Raw genomic sequence first — 19,469 nt, forward strand, 5'->3', positions numbered from 1 at the left:
TAACTCAAAAGGAAAAACGGAACCCTTATACACTTACACTTGGTTGTCTGTCTGTCCGTTTGTCGTGTCTGTCAAGAAAACCTATAGGGAACTTCCCGATAACCTAGAATCATGAAATTTAGTAGGTAAGTTTTTAGCATAAGTAAAGGAATAAATCTGAAAACCGTGAATTTGTGGCTACATAATTTAAAAAAATTAAAATGTGTTTAAATTTTCAAAGTAAGATACTATACCAAGTGGGGTATCATATGAAAGGGCTTTACCTGTACATTCTTAAACAGATTTTTATTTATTTTTATGTATAGTAAATTTTTGATTTATCGTGCAAAATGTCGGAAAAAATACCCGAGTACGGAACCCTCGGTGCGCGAGTCTGACTCGCACTTGGCTGGTTTTTATTTTTATCTTTAATTAGTATCTTTTAAGATACAAAATGTATGAGCTTATCTGTAGTGGAACTAGCAACTGCTTGCGAGTCCCTAGTCTTTAAAATGGCTATGACACACAGATAAATGAACTGGTCGAAAGTATAACTTCATCGCCATGCAAAATATGCTGTATATTTTTTTGGAATTTTTGTTTTTGATGCCATTTTGTTTGGTTTTAAAAGGTGTGTGTGTACATGTAGAAACCCGTTCTTTAGCATGGGAGCTAGTTCAAGAGATAATTTTTGTAGCTATGAGATTTTGATCTATAAGCAAAGCTATTTTTCAAAAAAATTAAGTTTAAAGGAGTCTCCTGAAATCTTGTGATTTTCGACGTACCGGCATTTTCATACGCAGCGATGGCTTGTTTGACTACGGAATCCTATAAAAGATCATTGAACCTGTCGTTGGTTGCAGGCACAGAGAGCGACATGAAGCACCACATGCACGGCTGGATGGCGGGGCTGGGGATACTGCTGGGAGCGGTGCACTCCCCCTCCGAGCTGCGCTGCGCTGCACGCTGCAGGGAGGGACTCAGCTTGGCGCCTGATCTATGTGAGTATATACCCATCGTGATACCCATCGCCGGGTCACTACCGAGCACGGGTCCCCTCTCAGAATGAAAAGGGTGCAGGACTGAGGTTAAAATCTATAGAGTGCATTTTGACTTTACTTAGACTTAAGTTTCAGTTAAAACGAGACAGATTTATGCGATATAACGCTGTCTCGTTTTAACAATAATCACCCTAGAATTTGAATAATTCTTTGCGTGTTAGTATTGTCCAACACTAGCTTCTCCTTTCACCAAAGGTTGCCCGGTGGAGATTGCTCTAAGCAATAAGGCCGCCTTTGCACACAATTGTTTTTTCTGCTTTCCTTTGTGTGTTCCTTTTGATGTTTTGTGTGCAATAAAGATTTTATCTAAGTATCTATCTATCTATTTAAGTGTCAATGCTTATTTCTTTAGGTCAAATAAATAGCAATGCACTTATGCTCTTGATATCTGGATTCGGCAATATTTCTACAGTTTGCAGAGCTTAGTACAAAATGTATGAGCAGAGTGACCCTGTCACCGAATTTTTCTCACAGAAAATTTCTGATTATGCAGCTGGTCTAAAAACAGTGTTATTGTTTTATCAGATTTGAAGTCGGTGTCAGTGGAAGGCGACGGCGCGGCCGAAGTGGAGACGTTGGTGCGACGCGTGGCGTACGGAGACGCGCGCTCCTTCCCTACGCCGGGACGCAGGAACGTTCATCTGGCTACCACTATCACGTGAGTACTATGCTGATATGCTGATACTGATATTAGCACAAGTGTTCTCTATTCCCTCACTCTCATATTCCGATGGGGCGGGAGTCCGACACGACCGGAGAGAGATCACACCAACACCACCAACTTCCTAACTCCGGATAGTACTAATAATTAACCGAAAAACCTAATACTTAACTATTATATTTTATCATTGATGTTTCTAAGTTCAGAGTTCTGATTACAATCCATTTTTCGTAATCAGTTTTGACACCTTTTTAATTTCATTTTATTATCTCCAGTTGTGACAACGGACGCGTCATCAAAGCCCGCCCAGCAGAATCCTACGTGATGGTCCTCGCACCGCAGACTCCCACCATCCTGCTCAACGGCAGCGCAGACGCGGCGCGGGACTATGCCCACTTCCGAGCTGGACTACCCGTGTTCCCTGATCTCAGGGTGCAAGTGCTGGCCAGGTCCGGCGACAATGTCAAAGGTTAGTGCCTTATTTCCAAGAATTGACGAATATTTTAAAGGAAAATGTCTGAAAATCTTCAGAAAAGTCTAAGGTCCCCATAATAGGGTTAGGGGATAATAGAATGGGTTGCTTTTACAGATCATAGTTTACAAATTTAAATAGTTTGATTCACTTGTCTATTGGCGAAACTCTGCAGCGCAAAAAAACCAACTTAAAAATTACCCAGACCTAAAGGTACGGCGATACTTCTTCTGTAGTACGGAAGAAAAAGGAGGAAGAAGAGAAAGGTAGTTGGAAAGGCAAAAGTGTTGCTGTGTTGTAGTCTGCAAGGTGGATACACGGCCAACCAGCAGACAGCAGGGATTTTTAGCCGATAAGGATTAAGGTTAGATAATTATTTAAATTGGAATACTCAAATTGAATACGTTAGAAGCAAATTGGCGGCTATGACCGGGTCTATCAGAAATCTAGCAAAATCTATACCACGTGAGCTTCGTTACACTATCTATAATACCCTTATTAAACCACACTTAATATACTTAATTGAAGTCTGGGGAAGTGCTGCCAAGACGAGATTAGCTCATCTGCAAACTGCTCAAAACAAATTAATAAAAATTCTTTTCCAATATCCCTTTCGAACATCAACTAAAAAACTTTATATTGACACCAAAATTATGAACGTTCATCAGTTATATATATACAACACATGTATTTTTGTTAGAAAAACTATAAATAAAACAATCCATACAAATATCACATTTACAAAAATTAAAACTAAAACTCGTCGAGCCTGTTACCTTGTCCTACCCAAAACCAGAACAAATTATGGCAGAAAAACCCTTACCTATGAAGGAGCTAAACTTTACAATAAAATACCGGCACAGATAAAAAATGTACACTCATTCAATGCATTTAAAACTGAATTAGCTGCTCACATTATGAGTAATTCAAGTTACTTCGATAAATGCATTGAATGAGTACTATTTATTTATGCAATAAAATGGCGAATAGTGTATTATTAGAGTTAAGTTCTCATGTGAATGACTTTTCTATGTCTTTATGAGAATAAATATCTTTAAACCTAAACCTAAACCTAAGAGTCCGGCTCTACCCCGTGGGTGTCCATGAGGATTTCTCTTGCTGTATAAGTTTTTTTTGTGTTATGTGCTAATCCCTTGTGTCTTCCGTTATTCCTTAGAAGCGGAAACCCAGAAGCTGGACTCGTGCGTGGTGTCAGTATATCCAGCGCTGAACCCCGACCACGAAGCGCTAGCCTTGCGCGGCGCCGCGTCTCTGCCCGAGTCCGACATCCGCGCCACCTTGACCCGCGACGGAGTCAGCCTCACCGGAACAGACACCGTTCATAACTACCAGAAGGTAAGGAACTGTCAGTTGCAGCTAAAGGATAATATCGTTGTTTAGTATTACACTGTAGATATATCGCCTTTATAATGGGGAGTGCTCTGCAGAGTTGTTTGACCTCATTCCAGCCTCCTTTTTCTACAAACGCACCGTGCGCCACCGCAAGCAATTTCACCCTCACCATCTGGTTGCCTGGTGCACTTCGACCGCACGTCATGCCAAATCGTTTTTTCGTGGGAGTGTGGAACCATGTTAAGGCAGCAGCCAAAGATAGGGACACATGGAAAACAACTGCTGCAGCCCTAATTTCCACAAAGGAATAAAAAACTGGCAAGTGCGGGTCAGACTCGTGCACCGAGGGTTCCGTACTCGGGTATTTTTTCCGACATTTTGCACGATAACTCAAAAACTATTATGCATAAAAATAAATAGTAGCGTTTTACCTGAAAATAAAACGCATATTAAAATACTTACCTCACTGGAAGCTTTATATTGAGAGTAGCATTTCCGTTTCCGTCGATTTCATGCCAGTTTTCGTACTTTTATTGATGTCATATCCGGTTTTGTGGCGCCACCTGGCGGGGTCGCGCTCAAAGTTTTCGTAAATTGCTCAGCGCGGCCATGGCTTCATTGGCTCAATATCACCAGGCAGGAATTACTGAAAGCTTCCAGTGAGGTAAGTATTTTAATATGCGTTTTATTTTCAGGTAAAACGCTACTATTAAATAACTTGACCGTAACTGGAAGCTTTATATTGAGACCCTGTTTGTTTTCGCCTGGTGACGCCACATAATAGATATTAGAATTCTACGCCAATGTGATAACATGTGTACCATAATGAGTACTTATATGATATTATGTTCTTTTTCATAAACAAAATTTTGTTTATTTGAATACAAAATCAATAAAGAAAAGAATTTTAACTATCAGTCATAGAACTGAAGAATAGTTAGTTGAGCGATACCACCTGGACTAAGTACATTGCCTTCAATCACTTTACATTTAGAAAAATTTTGAAATGTATTAGCTGATTGCTAATTTTCATGGGCCATCTCATCATAAGAATGATTTTTCCTGAGTTGAGTGTATGCTACTAGAAGTAGCAGATATGCTTGCTTCTTTCAAAAAGGTTTTTACCCAGTCTGCTATACCTACTGTACGAGAGGCACGTTTAATCCGTTAACCATTTATAAAATATAGAGCATTATATTTTGTAGCATATCATACTCTGTCGTTCAATAATTAATTACCAATTACACATATAAATCCAAAAAGAGGGTAAAGATACCCGTTATGACTATTCCTATTACAAGCAATTTCTGATTGGTTGTCTATTTCAGATTTTGAGCCGAATTTAGGGCAAATGTCAGATTTTAATTTTATAATCATCAAATTTTATTAAATACACATCATTCGTTCTAAGGTACGATTTTGATGCAATATGAAGTTATCTGAATAGTAAGCAGTAATAAAAACGCAGATATTACAAATGATTAGTTAAGTAATAAGTTATTATTAGCACCCCAAACGGGTGGATTTCAAATCTTTCTGAAGAAATCGATTTTAAAACATGCTTGGACATGAATACATAATTGAGTGAATTTGCTTTTATTCATTAATATAGCACATATAAAACACGCGCATTAACAAACATTACTTGACTTTTATTTCATACATCCAATAACAGATCCAATTACAGATTCGTGTAAGAGGAATGAAAATTCTAAATTTTGTCATTTATATTATGTGCCAAAACTGGTGCTAATTGTGATACTTTAGGTTCATATCAATATTTTTCTTTAAAGACCATGAAGATCAACGTTTTCAAGCTTATTCAATAGTTTCAAGATAGATTTCCGCTTGAAATTAAGCAGTGATTTACTGCTTAGGTTTTATGTGTCTAAAGTATAGGACCACTCATTATTTCTAGACTTCTTAAGACAATGACAGACCCATTGCGAGTCAATGAGGCTGTGTTTTATATAAACGGTCGAGGCCCGCCAAACACTTTCGATCGGAGTAAATTATATAAACTAAATCAACTATTCAAAAAATATTCCTTTTGACCAATTGAGATGGGTCAAGAGTCAAGACGAAGAATTGAAAATAATGGCGTAAACCAACTATGCCAATGGAAACTTTCATGAGATACAGCATCGTGAAACAGGACTTGATGGTCCATCAAATCTAAGAGTGCATAGTTGTGTACTTCGAATGCTTTCTCCGAGGTGAATAGATCGACCTCCAGGATTACCCACTTTGCAAATATTATTTCCACACAAGGCTCGTATTGCCACTCTGGGAGGTTGGCTATGACATTAGATACAAATTATTTACATGATTACTATACATACCGGATATAATATTGTATGCTATGGTGTATTTGTCAAGCCATAATTCCAGTATCTGGAATGTTTTTTTTTTCAATAAGGATAACAACATCCTTAAACCTTGTCAATATGCTTTATTAACAAATGAATGAATGAAAGAATAAACATCATTCCTCTTTTTCTTAGTAAATGAGAGAGTAACGTCTCGTCGTTACTTTTGAATGAGACTTGAACTAAGGCGTAAGAAGTGAGCCTTCTTGAAGCTTCTGAAGGGTAAATTAGACTATCATTTTGATAAGAGTAAAGCATTTGTTCCTTTCCTGTCAAGGAGCATGATAGATGAAGCATCCGTTACTAGAACATGAACTAGTGGAGGTAGCTAATATTTCTCCTTTAGCCCTTATAATTTATTTATCGCATCTGCCAGCTTGGAGTGCAGCGTGGAGATCGCCACTTGATGGATAGACGACATTTAACGAGTCGCAGGGATCCGCTGGATTCATGCAGTGTAATCACGTGGCATGTGGTAGTCTCTTTATGAGACCTATGTCCAGCTGTGGACGTCTAACGAATGATAATAGTGATCTACCAGTATTGGATAGATCTTGGATTATCCAGCGGTCATTGGTTTGTTAACTATCGTTTCTAACTGTTCTTACATCCAACAGCCCTCTTTGGAGGCATTTTCTAGGGTCTCCATAGTATTTCTAAATAGTTAGACTCACTCTTTCGTGGTCAAAGAACCAATTCTCAAATTTTAAACAAAAACAGTAAGTTCGACTGTAGTAGATATTAACTTAATGCATGTAAAAAATGTACATGTATTAAGTCTCTTGTACATTTAGCATGTACTTGCCTTAACTTGCTATGACAAGTCGATTAAGTAAAATAGGACTCATATTTCACCATTCTCTTAATATCACCCATAGACACCGTGGTTAGTCCGAACGGCAGGTAGGTTATCATCTAATCTATCTAACTTTCCCGTATGGCCTCAATAAGAAGCTATACATAGTTGTTTCGTACTCTAAGATGTGATCTTGGTCGGGATGACACTTCGGAGTTCGGTACCAGAAACAAGGTGAAAAGGAAGCTTGGCGTGCGGTGCAAGCTTCATGATTCATTTTACGCACTATTGCATACAGTTCCTTGGGAAAAACAATAGGTGGTTTTTTAAATGTTGGTATGCGATACCATTGAAATAACCTTTGTATAACCTCTGGTGCCTCTATTTTCTTTCATTGCGAAAGACAGTGAACTAAATAACCTGCTTGGAACGAGGTCGGTTTAGTTTCTCTGATTTGTCTTGGAGAATCCGGGTGCAAATAATCATGCTGTGGCTTACTTACCTTTTTGAACCGCCAGTCCTGATTGAGGAACAATAAGAACTTTTTAGATGACCTTTGTAGATATTACCGGTATGTTCGTTTCCACCCCGCGAGGGTGTATGATATAGATCATGTTGGCATCCACCCCCCGAGGGTGGATGATATTGATCATACTGGTATTCACACCGTGAGGGTGTATGAGATTGCTCAAACTAGCATCCACCCCGCGAGGGTGGATGATATTGAGCATACTGGTATCCACCCCGCGAGGGTGTTATAATATTGCTCATGTTAGGATCAACCCTGCGAAGGTTGAATGATATTGATCATACTGGTATCCAACCCACGAGATTGGATAATATTGATCATTGAATAGGCTCAATGCACGGCAAAGGTAGTCATGGCAGCTCTATGTATTGAAATGGTAACATTTGAAATGCATGGCCCCTACGAGGGGCGGGTGACCATTTTTCAGAAAAGCAATGTGCATGTCGAGTAGTTCCACGCGATGGAACGGCAACAATTATAATTTTCTGTGCTTGTGAAGCGGCGAACGCGTTCAATGTGTTTTCTATTTATTGCTGGGTCAAATAAATTTCTCTTATCTTTATTCAAATACACTTTTGCAATTGCTTTTGAATCGTCAAAATAATTTACCATAGTGTATGCAAATTAGTTCCATGCGATGGAACGGTAACATTTTCAATGCCTTGCCCCCGCGAGAGGCAGCGGCTTAATAATAATTGCTTAGCTTTTGACTGAATAAATGTGTTCTTTTCGACCCAAAAAATATTAACAAACTCCACTCGTTTTTTCCCATATGGATGTAACCAAAAGACCCACCTGGCTCGTGATAATTTCGCAGCGCATCGCAATACCTTCTATGCTGTAGCTACCCACTAATTGTGGAAAGACCCGACGAAGTCTGATTATTGATTTCAGTCAATATTTTAGTTAATTTAATATTATTATTTAAGTTAATATTGATTTTCAGTTAATTTATATACGAATAAAAATAAAGTCAAGAAAGCACAATTTTTAGGAAAACCTAGGCTTATTTTTGTTTATGCAGTATGTGATAGCTGCATAAGCTTTATCTGCTAGAAATTGCAAGGTATCATACTTTTTTACCTCTTTGTTTGTTTCTAGGTCTATGAACCTTGAGTTTTATCAAAGACTTTTTAATGTACTGTGTAGGTACACGTAAAAACCAAGATGCGCTAGCTAAACCTGAAAAACCTGGAACCTGGTTAATTAATGGTTAGAACCTGTTGAAAGTAAAATCTAAACACGAACTTTGTTATTCGATTTCATCCTGATGATCGTCAGGTGTGATATTTTTATTTTTATAAAGGTTACCTGTAATTTCATTACTATTCGATGTAACAATTTGAATTAACAATAACAATAACTAGAAAAGACATATCATAATCTTAAAAGAATTTCTCGTATAAATCCGAGAGGATTCATTTCAAAATGCAATCGGGGTCATAACTATCGTCATGTACCCTCTCAATAAAATGAGCATATTGTAACAGACTTAAAAGGTAAATTTTAGCTAATAATATTAATTTCAAATATTTGAAATTCATTTCTAATAATCGGTTTCTAATTGTTACATCGTCTCAAGTACGAAAAGTTTTTAATAACTACCTTCTGGCAAATAAATATAAAGTACTGTGATCCGAACGGACAAACCGTTAAAAATATTGATCACGTACATATTATTATATTTTACATTTTACATAATGTAATATAAATTAAAAATAAGTACTTACTGCGAATTATTCACCAAATTCACTTTATAAAGTACCACACAATAAAATAAAATATCTTGCAACGTTTCGTGTTGACTGATTGCAAGTTGCTTCGACGGCAAACAAAACGCCAATGAAGCCATGGCCGCGCTGAGCAATTTACGAAAACTTTGAGCGCGACCCCGCCAGGTGGCGCCACAAAACCGGATATGACATCAATAAAAGTACGAAAACTGGCATGAAATCGACGGAAACGGAAATGCTACTCTCAATATAAAGCTTCCAGTTACGGTCAAGTTATTTAATAAAAATCTGTTTTAGAATTTACAGGTAAAGCCCTTTCATATGATACCCCTCTTGGTACAGTTATCTTACTTTGAAAATTTAAACACATTTTAATTTTTTTTTTATGATGTAACCACAAATTCACGGTTTTCGGATTTATTCCTTTACTTGTGCTATAAGACCTATCTACCTGCCTTTCATGATTCTAGGTCAACGGGAAGTACCCTATAGGTTTACACAGACACGACGGACAGACAGACAGACAGACAGATAACAAAGTGATCTTATAAGGATTCCGTTTTTCCTTCCTAACCCTAAAAAGGAAAAACTCCATCATCATCATCATGATCGATGACTTGTATTGCCCCCAGGTGCTGCGCGAGATCGAGTACAGCAACAAGAAGCCGGCGTACTACCTCAACCGAGTGTTCAAGCTAACTTGCTCAGAGCTGAACGGACGCTTCACCAGCAACGAATACGTCCAGACTGTGAGTCCATTTAAGTTACTGATGAAGTAGTTTTAAGATAAGTTTCAAACCCTCAAACTCAATATCAAATCATTTATTCAAATTGGGTACCATTGTCAAGTTTTTGATTGTCAGTAATAATGATGTGGTGATAATTGATTACGTAAACTTAAAACTTAAGCTGTGAGTTCATCAGAAACTAACGACCCGCCCCGGCTTTGAACGGGTAGCTTATTGCATTTTATTAGGGATCCATATTAAAAAAATATAGCCTTTATCACTCAGGAATAATGTAGCGTTCTACTGGTGAAAGAATTTTCGAAATCGGTTCAGTAGTTCCAAAGATTACTTTCTAGAAACAAACTTACAAACTTTATAATATTATGTCACTTCTACAGTTGACAGTGGTGCATCCCCGAGCAGCGGGAGACGTGCACGCGCAGAGGCCCAGCGGCCTCGCTGACAAGTTGGACGTCGCTAGGGACAAGGTAATATTTTAACATATTTAACGCCACGAACTGTCAAAAATGATTTAAAGCCTCGATAGCTCAACGGTTAAGGAGCGGACTGACTTTCAAAAGGTCGGCGGTTCAAACCCCATTGCACTATTGTCGTACCTACTTCTAGCACAAGTTTAACGCTTAATTGGAGGTGAAAGGGATATTTTTTTTTTAATTTTAACCTTCCTAACAGTTTTTAACCAACATGTTTCTTGCCCAACAGTCGCAAGCCAGCAACAACGTGGAGGTCCCCTTAGCGATGAACGTGCCGCGCGCGTTCGCGGCGCACGCGCAGCACTCTCCGCACGCCGCGGAGGTCCCTTCAGCGAGGATCCTGGACCTGCACTCTAACAAGGAGAGGACCTCTAGTAAGTTTTGCTTGCTACGGTTGCCTTGCTTTGCTAGTTCTTCTCGGTAGGATAGGCATTCTGAACCAGTGACAGATACTTTTGACGATTCAAAAGTGTTTGTAAAAGTTAATTTTGAATTTTGATTTTTTTTGTATTGTCACAGACAACGTAGCGGTCCTCATCGGCGCGGTGTGCGTGGGCGCCGTGGTGTCGCTGGCCGCGCTGGGCGCCGCGCGCGCGCGTGCGCGGCCGCGAGCGGCGCCGCGTGCGCACCGCGTGCCGCCGCACGACAGCGAGATGGCCTGGGATGACTCCGCGCTCACCATCACCGTCAACCCCATGGACGAGGTCACTAAATCTCCTCATCTCATCCCGCAGGGAAACTCCTATAACATAGCCCTCCCCGTAGCTTTGAATTTGTGGACGAGGCCTTTTATCAGCGTCCACGTTTAAGTGCCATACACAATGACTGACGACCGCCCTGTTGCAGTGGTAAGCGCTGTGGTCTTATCCCCATGTGGTTCCGGGTTCGATTCCCGGCGAGTTTTGGAATTTTATGATTTCTAAATTTCTGTTCTCGCCTAGGGAGGCTCGGCTGTGGCTATTTACCACTCTACCGGTAAAGCCGTGTCGTCAAGCGATTTAGCGATCAAGCAAAACCAAAGGGGTATGGGCATGGGTATTTAGTAAAAAACCGCCATACCCCTTCCAGGTTATCCTGCTTCCGTCTTAGACTGCATCATCACTTCATCACTTACCACCAGCTGAGATTGCAGTCAAGGGCTAACTTGTATGAATAAAAAAAGGACGGGAAGGACACACTGGTTGATACGCCGATGTACCTGCGCAGACATCTTACTTTTGACCTTGTTTACAGACGGCGACGGAGGTGGGGCGCGCGGCGGCGCCCCGCGCGGCGCCTGCGGACAGCTCGGACGGCGAGTCGTGCTCCGACTCCGACTCCGAGCACAACGACTCCTCTGATGATGATGAAGAAGGTAAACTTGACTGCGTCCATTTGTTGCACTAGGTTTGGAACGTTCTTCCGGAATCCGCATTTCCTGATACGTGTAACTCAAGTACTTTCGAAGCAAGTGAAGTTCCAATTTAAACCTCATCATTGCTTCCCTTGATACGTGATTGTCGTGAAGCGCAAAAAACAAAATCTTGTAATAAAACAAAGACTGTTGTTAGAAATATCTTCTATACATCACTACCCATATTAAAATAATAGCGAAAGTGTTTGAAGTGTCTTCCAATCGCGTCGCAACGAGCCTCAGATCGACGTGAATTTTTTGCGTGGGTATCGTTAAAGACCTGAAGGAAGTGACATAGGCCAGTTCTTGTCCCGGAAAATCAAAGAGCTCCCACAGGATTTTATTAACCTAGATCCACGCGGATAAAGTGGTGGAAATTAATTAGAAATAAATATATTGATATAGATTTTCAATTTTCAGTGATGGCCGGCAAGCAGCACAAGTACAGGAACATCAGCCAGCTGGAGTGGGACAACAGCACGATGTAATGCACCCTCCCCCCTCTCGCTCTCACTCCCTCACCCCCTCCACTTCACTCACCCCCTCGGCAAGCGCGCACAGCCTCTCATGATCACTTAACTTCTCAATCGCATTTTGTGTGACCACTATTGATAGACGATTTGAGTTTTGAACAGTGAAGGACGAAGCACAGAAGACTTACAATATTGTCACTGGAAAATATGGGCTACAAACTCGTATATATATGACTTAAAGTGCCATTTCGAAGCTTCAATCGAATTGAAGCGCGTGCGGTACAGTACATAAATTATGCACCGCCCACCATGGTAGAGATTATTTTAAGTTATAATGGAGCGTACGGAATATTTCTATGTTTTGTCGTTCACTGGTTTTGAAGTGATTTTTGTGTAACATTATTTTCTTATATGTATACAGTTCTATATGACCACTATTGTTAGATGGGATGGTTTTGGTTTATAACAATATATATTTCTGTATCACAACTTTCGTAACTAAAGGTTATTTATCACCATTTTTAGATCAGGCATTTTTTTATGATCATGCAGATGATTTTTTGAGTATTTCTGTGAATGAAAATGTTCCATATATAATGATTTTATTACGACCATTCTCATCAGTTGTGAAAATTAGGTTTATTATGCGAATTTTGGGATATTTTTATGTCTAAAAGGGTGAGTTTAAATGACCAATAAATGGGGTATATTTTGGTTTAGGTCAGTATTTGCAGTGTTTTAAGTTAATCAATGTGGTTTTGGTTTAAAACAGTGCCGAATGTCGAGTTGATATTGAAATTGCAGGTCAGTTTCGACTTTCGATTTTATTAAAATAAAAAAAACGTTGCTGGGGGATCGTTTTTGAATATTCATAAAAAAGAAAAATATATTATGACTTTAAAATAGTATATAAATAAGACGGAAGAATAGGTTGTTATTACAATAATAGTGGTCATAATATTACAAATGCGATGTTTAACACAGTTTTGTAAAGGAATTGATTTCTGATTAGAACAAATTTTAACAACATGAAATCAATTTTTGTAACTATAAGTTTAAATGTGTTATGAATGTAATTGCAATAAGTGGCACAAATTAGGGACTCTAAGTCGCATTTATAATCATTTTTAAAATTCCGCATAAATTTTAATAATATTATATTCAATAAGTTAAATATATTTTAGGTACAAATTATAGGACATTCTAGGAAAATAGTGATTTTATAAAAAGAGAACGTAAAATCAAGTAAAATCTTATTTTTCATTACCATAATTTTGGAATATATCATTATATCATCATATTATGATTTATGACACTTTTTACTTAACAAGGCCACGTTTCACGGCCATATTTTGTATGTATAATGAGTATACATGTGAAAGACATATAAAAAACTCCAGATATATTCGTGTGCTCATATATATTCGTATTTAAAAAGTAAAGACAAATTCGCACGCTTACATGTAACACATCGGTATAAGGTACGCGTAGCAACACATACTACATGATGCTATGTTTATCGGGCAATCCTGATAACGGACCGCCATTTTTTGAAGCGCTCTTATAGGTGTCAAAACGTGCGTAAGCCCCACGCCAATATGTAAGTAGTCTGTGTTGCTACGCGTAGGTATGTGTCATGCGCACAAGCGTACGAATTTCTCTTCACTTTTTAAAATACAATCGTATGAGCTTCGCCTTTAAGTAAAACACCTAGGTTGAAATCTGTAGAGTGCACTTTGACTTTGCTTAGACTTAAGTTTCAGTTAAAACGAGACGGATTTATGCCAGCCGTATAAACCTGTCTCGTTTTAACAGTGTCTTAAGTCTGAGCAAAGTCAAAGTGCGGTCTATAGATCTCAGGCTAGAAGCGTGTTTCAAAACATGGAGCCTCGTTACCAATCTATAAAAGTCGTTAACTTACATGAATTTAAGACTCATCCCTTTTTGTAACTCAAGATGTGTCACTATTTTCCTAAATCGAATGAAACTATAATAAACTCAAATCAAACGCAACACTTTTAACATCATTTTACGAGTGCATTTTGTAGAGACCTCATCTCATATAGCGCACGGAGGGGGTCCTAAGTAATAAGTCTCAAAAATGAATCATATCAAATTTATACGTAAAACATGGTTCCCCTCGCTTGCTTCGTAGAGACGACTGGTGTTCAGTGCATAGCGGACTAACCTTTTCTATACTTCTACATGTTGCTGATTTAGGACTAATTTTAACGATTCAGCCCAGCTTTTTTACATCTTAAAAATAATCATGACCAAGTAACTCATACAAAAATAAAATGTAGACGGAGACCTTGTGATAAAACGAGTAGTAAAGTGCAATTCTCGTATTTATTTTACCAAAATTGAAGTTGAAAAATGGAATTTGTTGAAACCTAATTGACTGTCTATTTTTTTCTAGAGTCTATGGCAAATAAAAAATAAGAGAGCTATTTGCGTTAAAATTACTTCTAAATCAGTGTTGCTAATCGTGAAAAAAAAACTTAAAAAAAAAAAGTTGTACCTATGTATCAAACAGTAGTCGTTATTTGGTATGGAGTCGATCTATTCTAATCTAAGTGGGTTCTAGTGATAAGTAAAATACTATGTATTGTATATTACTTAACTTGTAAGACGCTTCGCCGTACAGCAATTCTATTTTACTTTTTTAATTTAATTTTTTTTTTGTATGACCAGTGGCGCCATCTTTTATTCTACAGTTAAAACGACGCCATATTTTTTTTAGCATTTAAATAGTACAACAAAATGTTAAGTAAGACGTGTTTACATTAGGGTTTTTACCGTCGAGAAAAGTAGGAATTTTCACGAGACATACAGTTTTCTGTTTTAATATTTTGTGAGATGATTGTATTTATTAAGATCTTAATGTTTGAAGGCATAAATTATGATAAAAATGAGCTGTCACGAAAAACTAGGATTGTTATGAAGACAATGCCAATAATTTATTATTTTCTGTTCAATGAAGAAATTGTGTGACGATTTTTTAGATCTTTATAAAGAAAGCATGAAGTCTACTTGATATAAAAGACTTATTGATTGATTGACAACGTTCTTACGGAAAAAATGACATTTACAACGTTTTTTTTAATATTGACATTTGTATTTTAACTGTATTTATAGCATTTAATGACTAATTCATTAAAATATATTATAATATTATATAAAAGCGTAAAATGATTCGTTTGGATTGATCTTTATTGTTCAACATCAGATAATAAAAGTCGATCGTGTCTCGACGGTATAAGGCTGGATGTAAATACGCCTTTATTTAGTACAAGAGCCAACATAATATAAGTTCAAAGCATTTTTACGTAACGGTACAAACACTTCACGCGTAGAGATTAAAGTTTTTATTGTTATTATTAAAACAATGTCCACTTTCACCCCTTACGAGCTTCTCAAACAAAAAATCGGCTTAAATGTATATTAGGCACAGAGTTATTTGAAAAAAATTACATAGATGTACTATAACTATACACTTACTTATACAAAATATCGTTTTAGGATCAGCTACTATATAATGATACTAAGTATATATAATTATATATATATTTTGAATGCGTTAAGGGATTTTTACTAACATTTAGATACTAAGCTCCGTGGTAGGTTGGCGCATACATGCGCCGTGTAGCCTGTTGCAAACCACAGACTTTATATCGTACGACAGTTTTGTCGCATCGACTTTCAGTTGCGCGCGGGATAAACTCCGGCATCAGTTTTCTCCTCCACTTTTAATATGGATACCTTGAAGTCAAGAGTGAATAGGCATCTTCTAGGCAAGCGCGCTCCATCTCAGGCTGCATGATCACTTGCCAGCAGGTGAGACTGCAGAAAAGCGCTACTCTAGAAATTAAAAAAAAAAAACTGGTTCCTTATTTTCTGATATTGAAATACAGTTTTTGACGTGAAAATTTTCTATTGGTGGAAGGAAAAGTTATTGAATTAGCGCACTAAATTATGTTTTACCGATATAACTATTGGCCGATAGAAAGTTTTTGGTTTGCAAAAGCTCATAGTTATAAGAGTAGTTAAGTTTCATTCCTTCATTTCCGGCGCGGCGGTGTTGCCGTCCCTCTCGCACGCCGCCCGCCCGCATCGCTCTGTCCCTCTCGGGAGTTTTGCATATCAGGATAGTTTGCCATACTAGTATTAGTGTCCGACACTGGGACAATTAAAGCACAGAAAGAGTCTTAATTTTTTGTATTTTTGGAATTTTGCTGTAAAGATTAAGTACTATGGGTTTTTAATGAAAAACCATAGTATTTCCTAAATTGTATTATTTTTCAGCACAAACAATAATTGGTTTTGCTTGGTTTACATTGTACCATATTAAAGCTTGTCTATTAATTTTCATTTAGAATCCCGATTCTTAATGATTCCAATTTTCGTCCAGATATTAAAAACCTAGATATAACGATTTGTTTACCCAACAACTACTTTTTGGGTATACAAAGTCTTCCGCGGACAATTAGTCCCTCATCTCTCAAATACTAATAAGGATATCGTAAAAAAATCGGTTTGCTGCATAACTAATGAAATGAAAAAGAATATGATTCTTTCTATGTTTTAGTGATTCCCTGAGTGTCGGGCTATACACTAAGCAATTGTGACATAATCATTGGTGTGGATAGTGACGTCGATTGTTGTCCCTTTCTCTCTCGTGTAAAAGTTGGTTTGTTGGAACGTTTGTTGTGTGCCTGTTCTGACATTTTGTTTTTTTTTTTATATATATGAATGGGATTATTTTTGAGAACGCAATTTGATAAAAACCATTAAGGTATCAATATTAAAAATTACGGACGATGAAGTTTTTCGAAAAAATACAAATCTTTATTAAAAGTTTAATATGTTAAGGTTATCTATCCTTTTATAAAATTGAAATAAGCATTCTAAATTGATTTTATCACCCATGACTGTAATTTATGTTGGGAGTACTGTCTTTCTGTCAGTGAGAGTGATATAATGTTGGTATTCAAGCATGCAATCCATCTCATACATTTGCATAATTATCGTTTTTGTACGGAAGTTCTGTCTCTTATAACGTAGTGATTACATACTCTTTGATTTATAATGTCAAATTGATGTAAAATCCATAACATGCGTGCAGCGAAATGCATTGTGCTGCCATAAATCAAGAAAGAAGTATTTACTCTTAGTATTACTATTAAAGGTCTTGCGTTCTCAAATAATGCTCTCCTTTAGGATATGTTGGAGTTTTGGAGATAAGACGTATCAAAATAGGCACACATGGAATGTTAGCAAGTCGTGCGTTTAGGAATTTGTTCCATCTAAGTATTTATTTGTTTTTGTAGTGCCATTAAAAAATTGTTTTTGAATGAAACTTTGTACTGTAGCGTTCCTAAACGCAAGGCTTGTTTGTTTGTTTTTATTAGGTTTCCAGTTGTTTCGTTGAGTTTGTTTTACTCGACAACCGTCCAATGACCAATCCCAGTTTTTTTTTTAATTTTTAAGATCTGACTTCTGACACTTTAAAAATTTCTGCCACGGCTCAAAATAGCACAAAATGCAGGCATTTTGATTTTAACTCTTAACGAAAATGTATTTCGAGGTAGCTACTTATCTATTTTATATTATTTACTTGACTAATACATTATTTGTTTAGTTTATTTCGTATTAATGCGGTATTACTACTGTACACATAGGTATCTTCTTTGATGTATGAATTATTATATTTTAGCTAAAAATAAAGTTGGTTTAAAATAATTCGCGTTTTATTTGACAGCGACATGAGTTCTAAATCCTATTCCATATTATATATTACGGCCTGCAGTGTCTGCGCAGGTCTCTTATAGGGTAAGTAATAGTAACCAGTTTTTAGAAGATTGCAATTCAGGCACTAAGTAGGTAATACGTTTAGCTATTGAAAAACTAAGGAAAAATTGCTTTTCTTTATTGAAAAACTAAGGAAAAAAAGTCGAGTGCGATTAAAACGCATAGTGTGTGCTTAGCCTTATGTTAACAACTCGATTTATGTTGACAGCGCCATCTATTTTAAGTACACCATACATCTTGTTGAGAACATTATGGAGAACTCCCAGGCATGCAGGTTTCCTTACAATATTTTACTTCACCCTTTTAAGGCACTTGTGATATTTTTAACCGACTTGAAAAAAGAAGGAGACTCTCAATTCGTTTAGTTCTTAAACCCACATAGCCCCGAAAAGTTAGATATGCGTATTTAGATTCGGATTTGAACAACGAACCCTCAAAATTGCTGTAATTTTAACTACTGCGCTATCAAGGTATCAAAATAGGTACCTAAGTATGTGTGAAGTCTGCTAATCTTCACTTGGCCAGCGTGGTGGACTTTTTTATTTATTTATTCCGATAAAAGATCGCCCTTGACCTCACCTGGCGGTAAGAGATGATGCAGTCTAAGATGGAAACGTAGAACTACTTAACTTGCAAGGGGTAGGCAATTTCACTAACCTGTATTCTATGTGGCATCGTACCGTACCGCTAAATCGCTCGGCACGGCTTTGCCGACAGGGTGGTAACTAGCCACGGCCGAAACCGCATACCAGACCAGAGCACACCGCGTTGTCATATTTTTAGTGTTGCACAAATCCGTACTTAGGTAGGTATCGACCGCGTTTATCGATTTCGTTGTTGCTTGTAGTTTTGTTGTAACCTACTTACCTAGTATTTAGGTAAATTCCTACCTTTTTTTCTTTTTTTATCGTGGGGAAATCTTCATGGATACCACCGCGCCCGGGGAGGCACGGAGGTTATGTTTTCCACGGCTACTGGATACTGTTATGTTACGGCGTTCCACGCATCGCCTGATGGCTAGCCTAGCCATCAGGCGATGCGTGTTTGGCCCCGTAACCTAGCCAGGCTAGGTTACGGGGCCAAACACGTTCGCGCAACCTGGCCAGCGGCGCCTACTAAGGACTCTCCTCGGGGGACCAATATAGTCCCTACCCATCGTCTGAGGCACACGGAACACAAAAGTGCGCCTCCCGACTCGAGGACTAGTTTCTATCTTAAGTAACGTAAGTAAGTACCTACTTACCTACCTACTTACTTATAAGTAAATATTCCCTTTCATCATCATGATCAACCCACTGCCGACTCACTTGGTAAGTAGGTAAATACTGGCACGGATCTGCTCTCAGAACGAGAAGGGTTTGGCCACAGTCCACCACGCTGGCCCGCAGTGCGGATTTGGTTGACTTTGTTTGTCCATTAGTAGGTAGATAGAGTTCTCTCAAGCACGCGGATTTCCTCATAATGTTGTCCTTTCCCTACTGTTAAAGAAAGTCATAAGTAGGTACTTACTTATTTAATTAAGTCAGTACCTACCTAAGTAACTAGGTACTTAGTTTAAACGCATATAACTCCGTTAGGTTATAGCTGTGTGTGGGCTCTTCGCAGACTTTGGCGAGT

General features: G+C 37.9%; 1 protein-coding gene across 2 annotated transcripts in view; it reads left to right on the forward strand.

Annotated features, from left to right (window-relative positions):
• The window catches only part of LOC123877274 (calsyntenin-1), a 224,475-nt gene extending 206,692 nt beyond the window's left edge, over positions 1-17,783 (forward strand). The window contains exons 11-20 of one of the 2 annotated variants that reach the window (XM_045923894.1): positions 843-980; positions 1,566-1,698; positions 1,977-2,170; positions 3,351-3,529; positions 9,586-9,702; positions 10,080-10,169; positions 10,405-10,549; positions 10,695-10,879; positions 11,409-11,529; positions 11,989-17,783. In XM_045923894.1, the coding sequence (XP_045779850.1) occupies positions 843-980; positions 1,566-1,698; positions 1,977-2,170; positions 3,351-3,529; positions 9,586-9,702; positions 10,080-10,169; positions 10,405-10,549; positions 10,695-10,879; positions 11,409-11,529; positions 11,989-12,056 (1,370 nt within the window). In that variant the 3' untranslated portion in view covers positions 12,057-17,783. The remainder of the gene's footprint in view (positions 1-842; positions 981-1,565; positions 1,699-1,976; positions 2,171-3,350; positions 3,530-9,585; positions 9,703-10,079; positions 10,170-10,404; positions 10,550-10,694; positions 10,880-11,408; positions 11,530-11,988) is intronic. The other variant, XM_045923895.1, reaches the window with a different exon arrangement.
• The last annotated feature ends 1,686 nt before the right edge of the window (positions 17,784-19,469 follow it).

The sequence above is a fragment of the Maniola jurtina genome, chromosome 23, assembly GCF_905333055.1.
Source record: "Maniola jurtina chromosome 23, ilManJurt1.1, whole genome shotgun sequence".
Lineage (NCBI taxonomy): Eukaryota > Metazoa > Arthropoda > Insecta > Lepidoptera > Nymphalidae > Maniola > Maniola jurtina.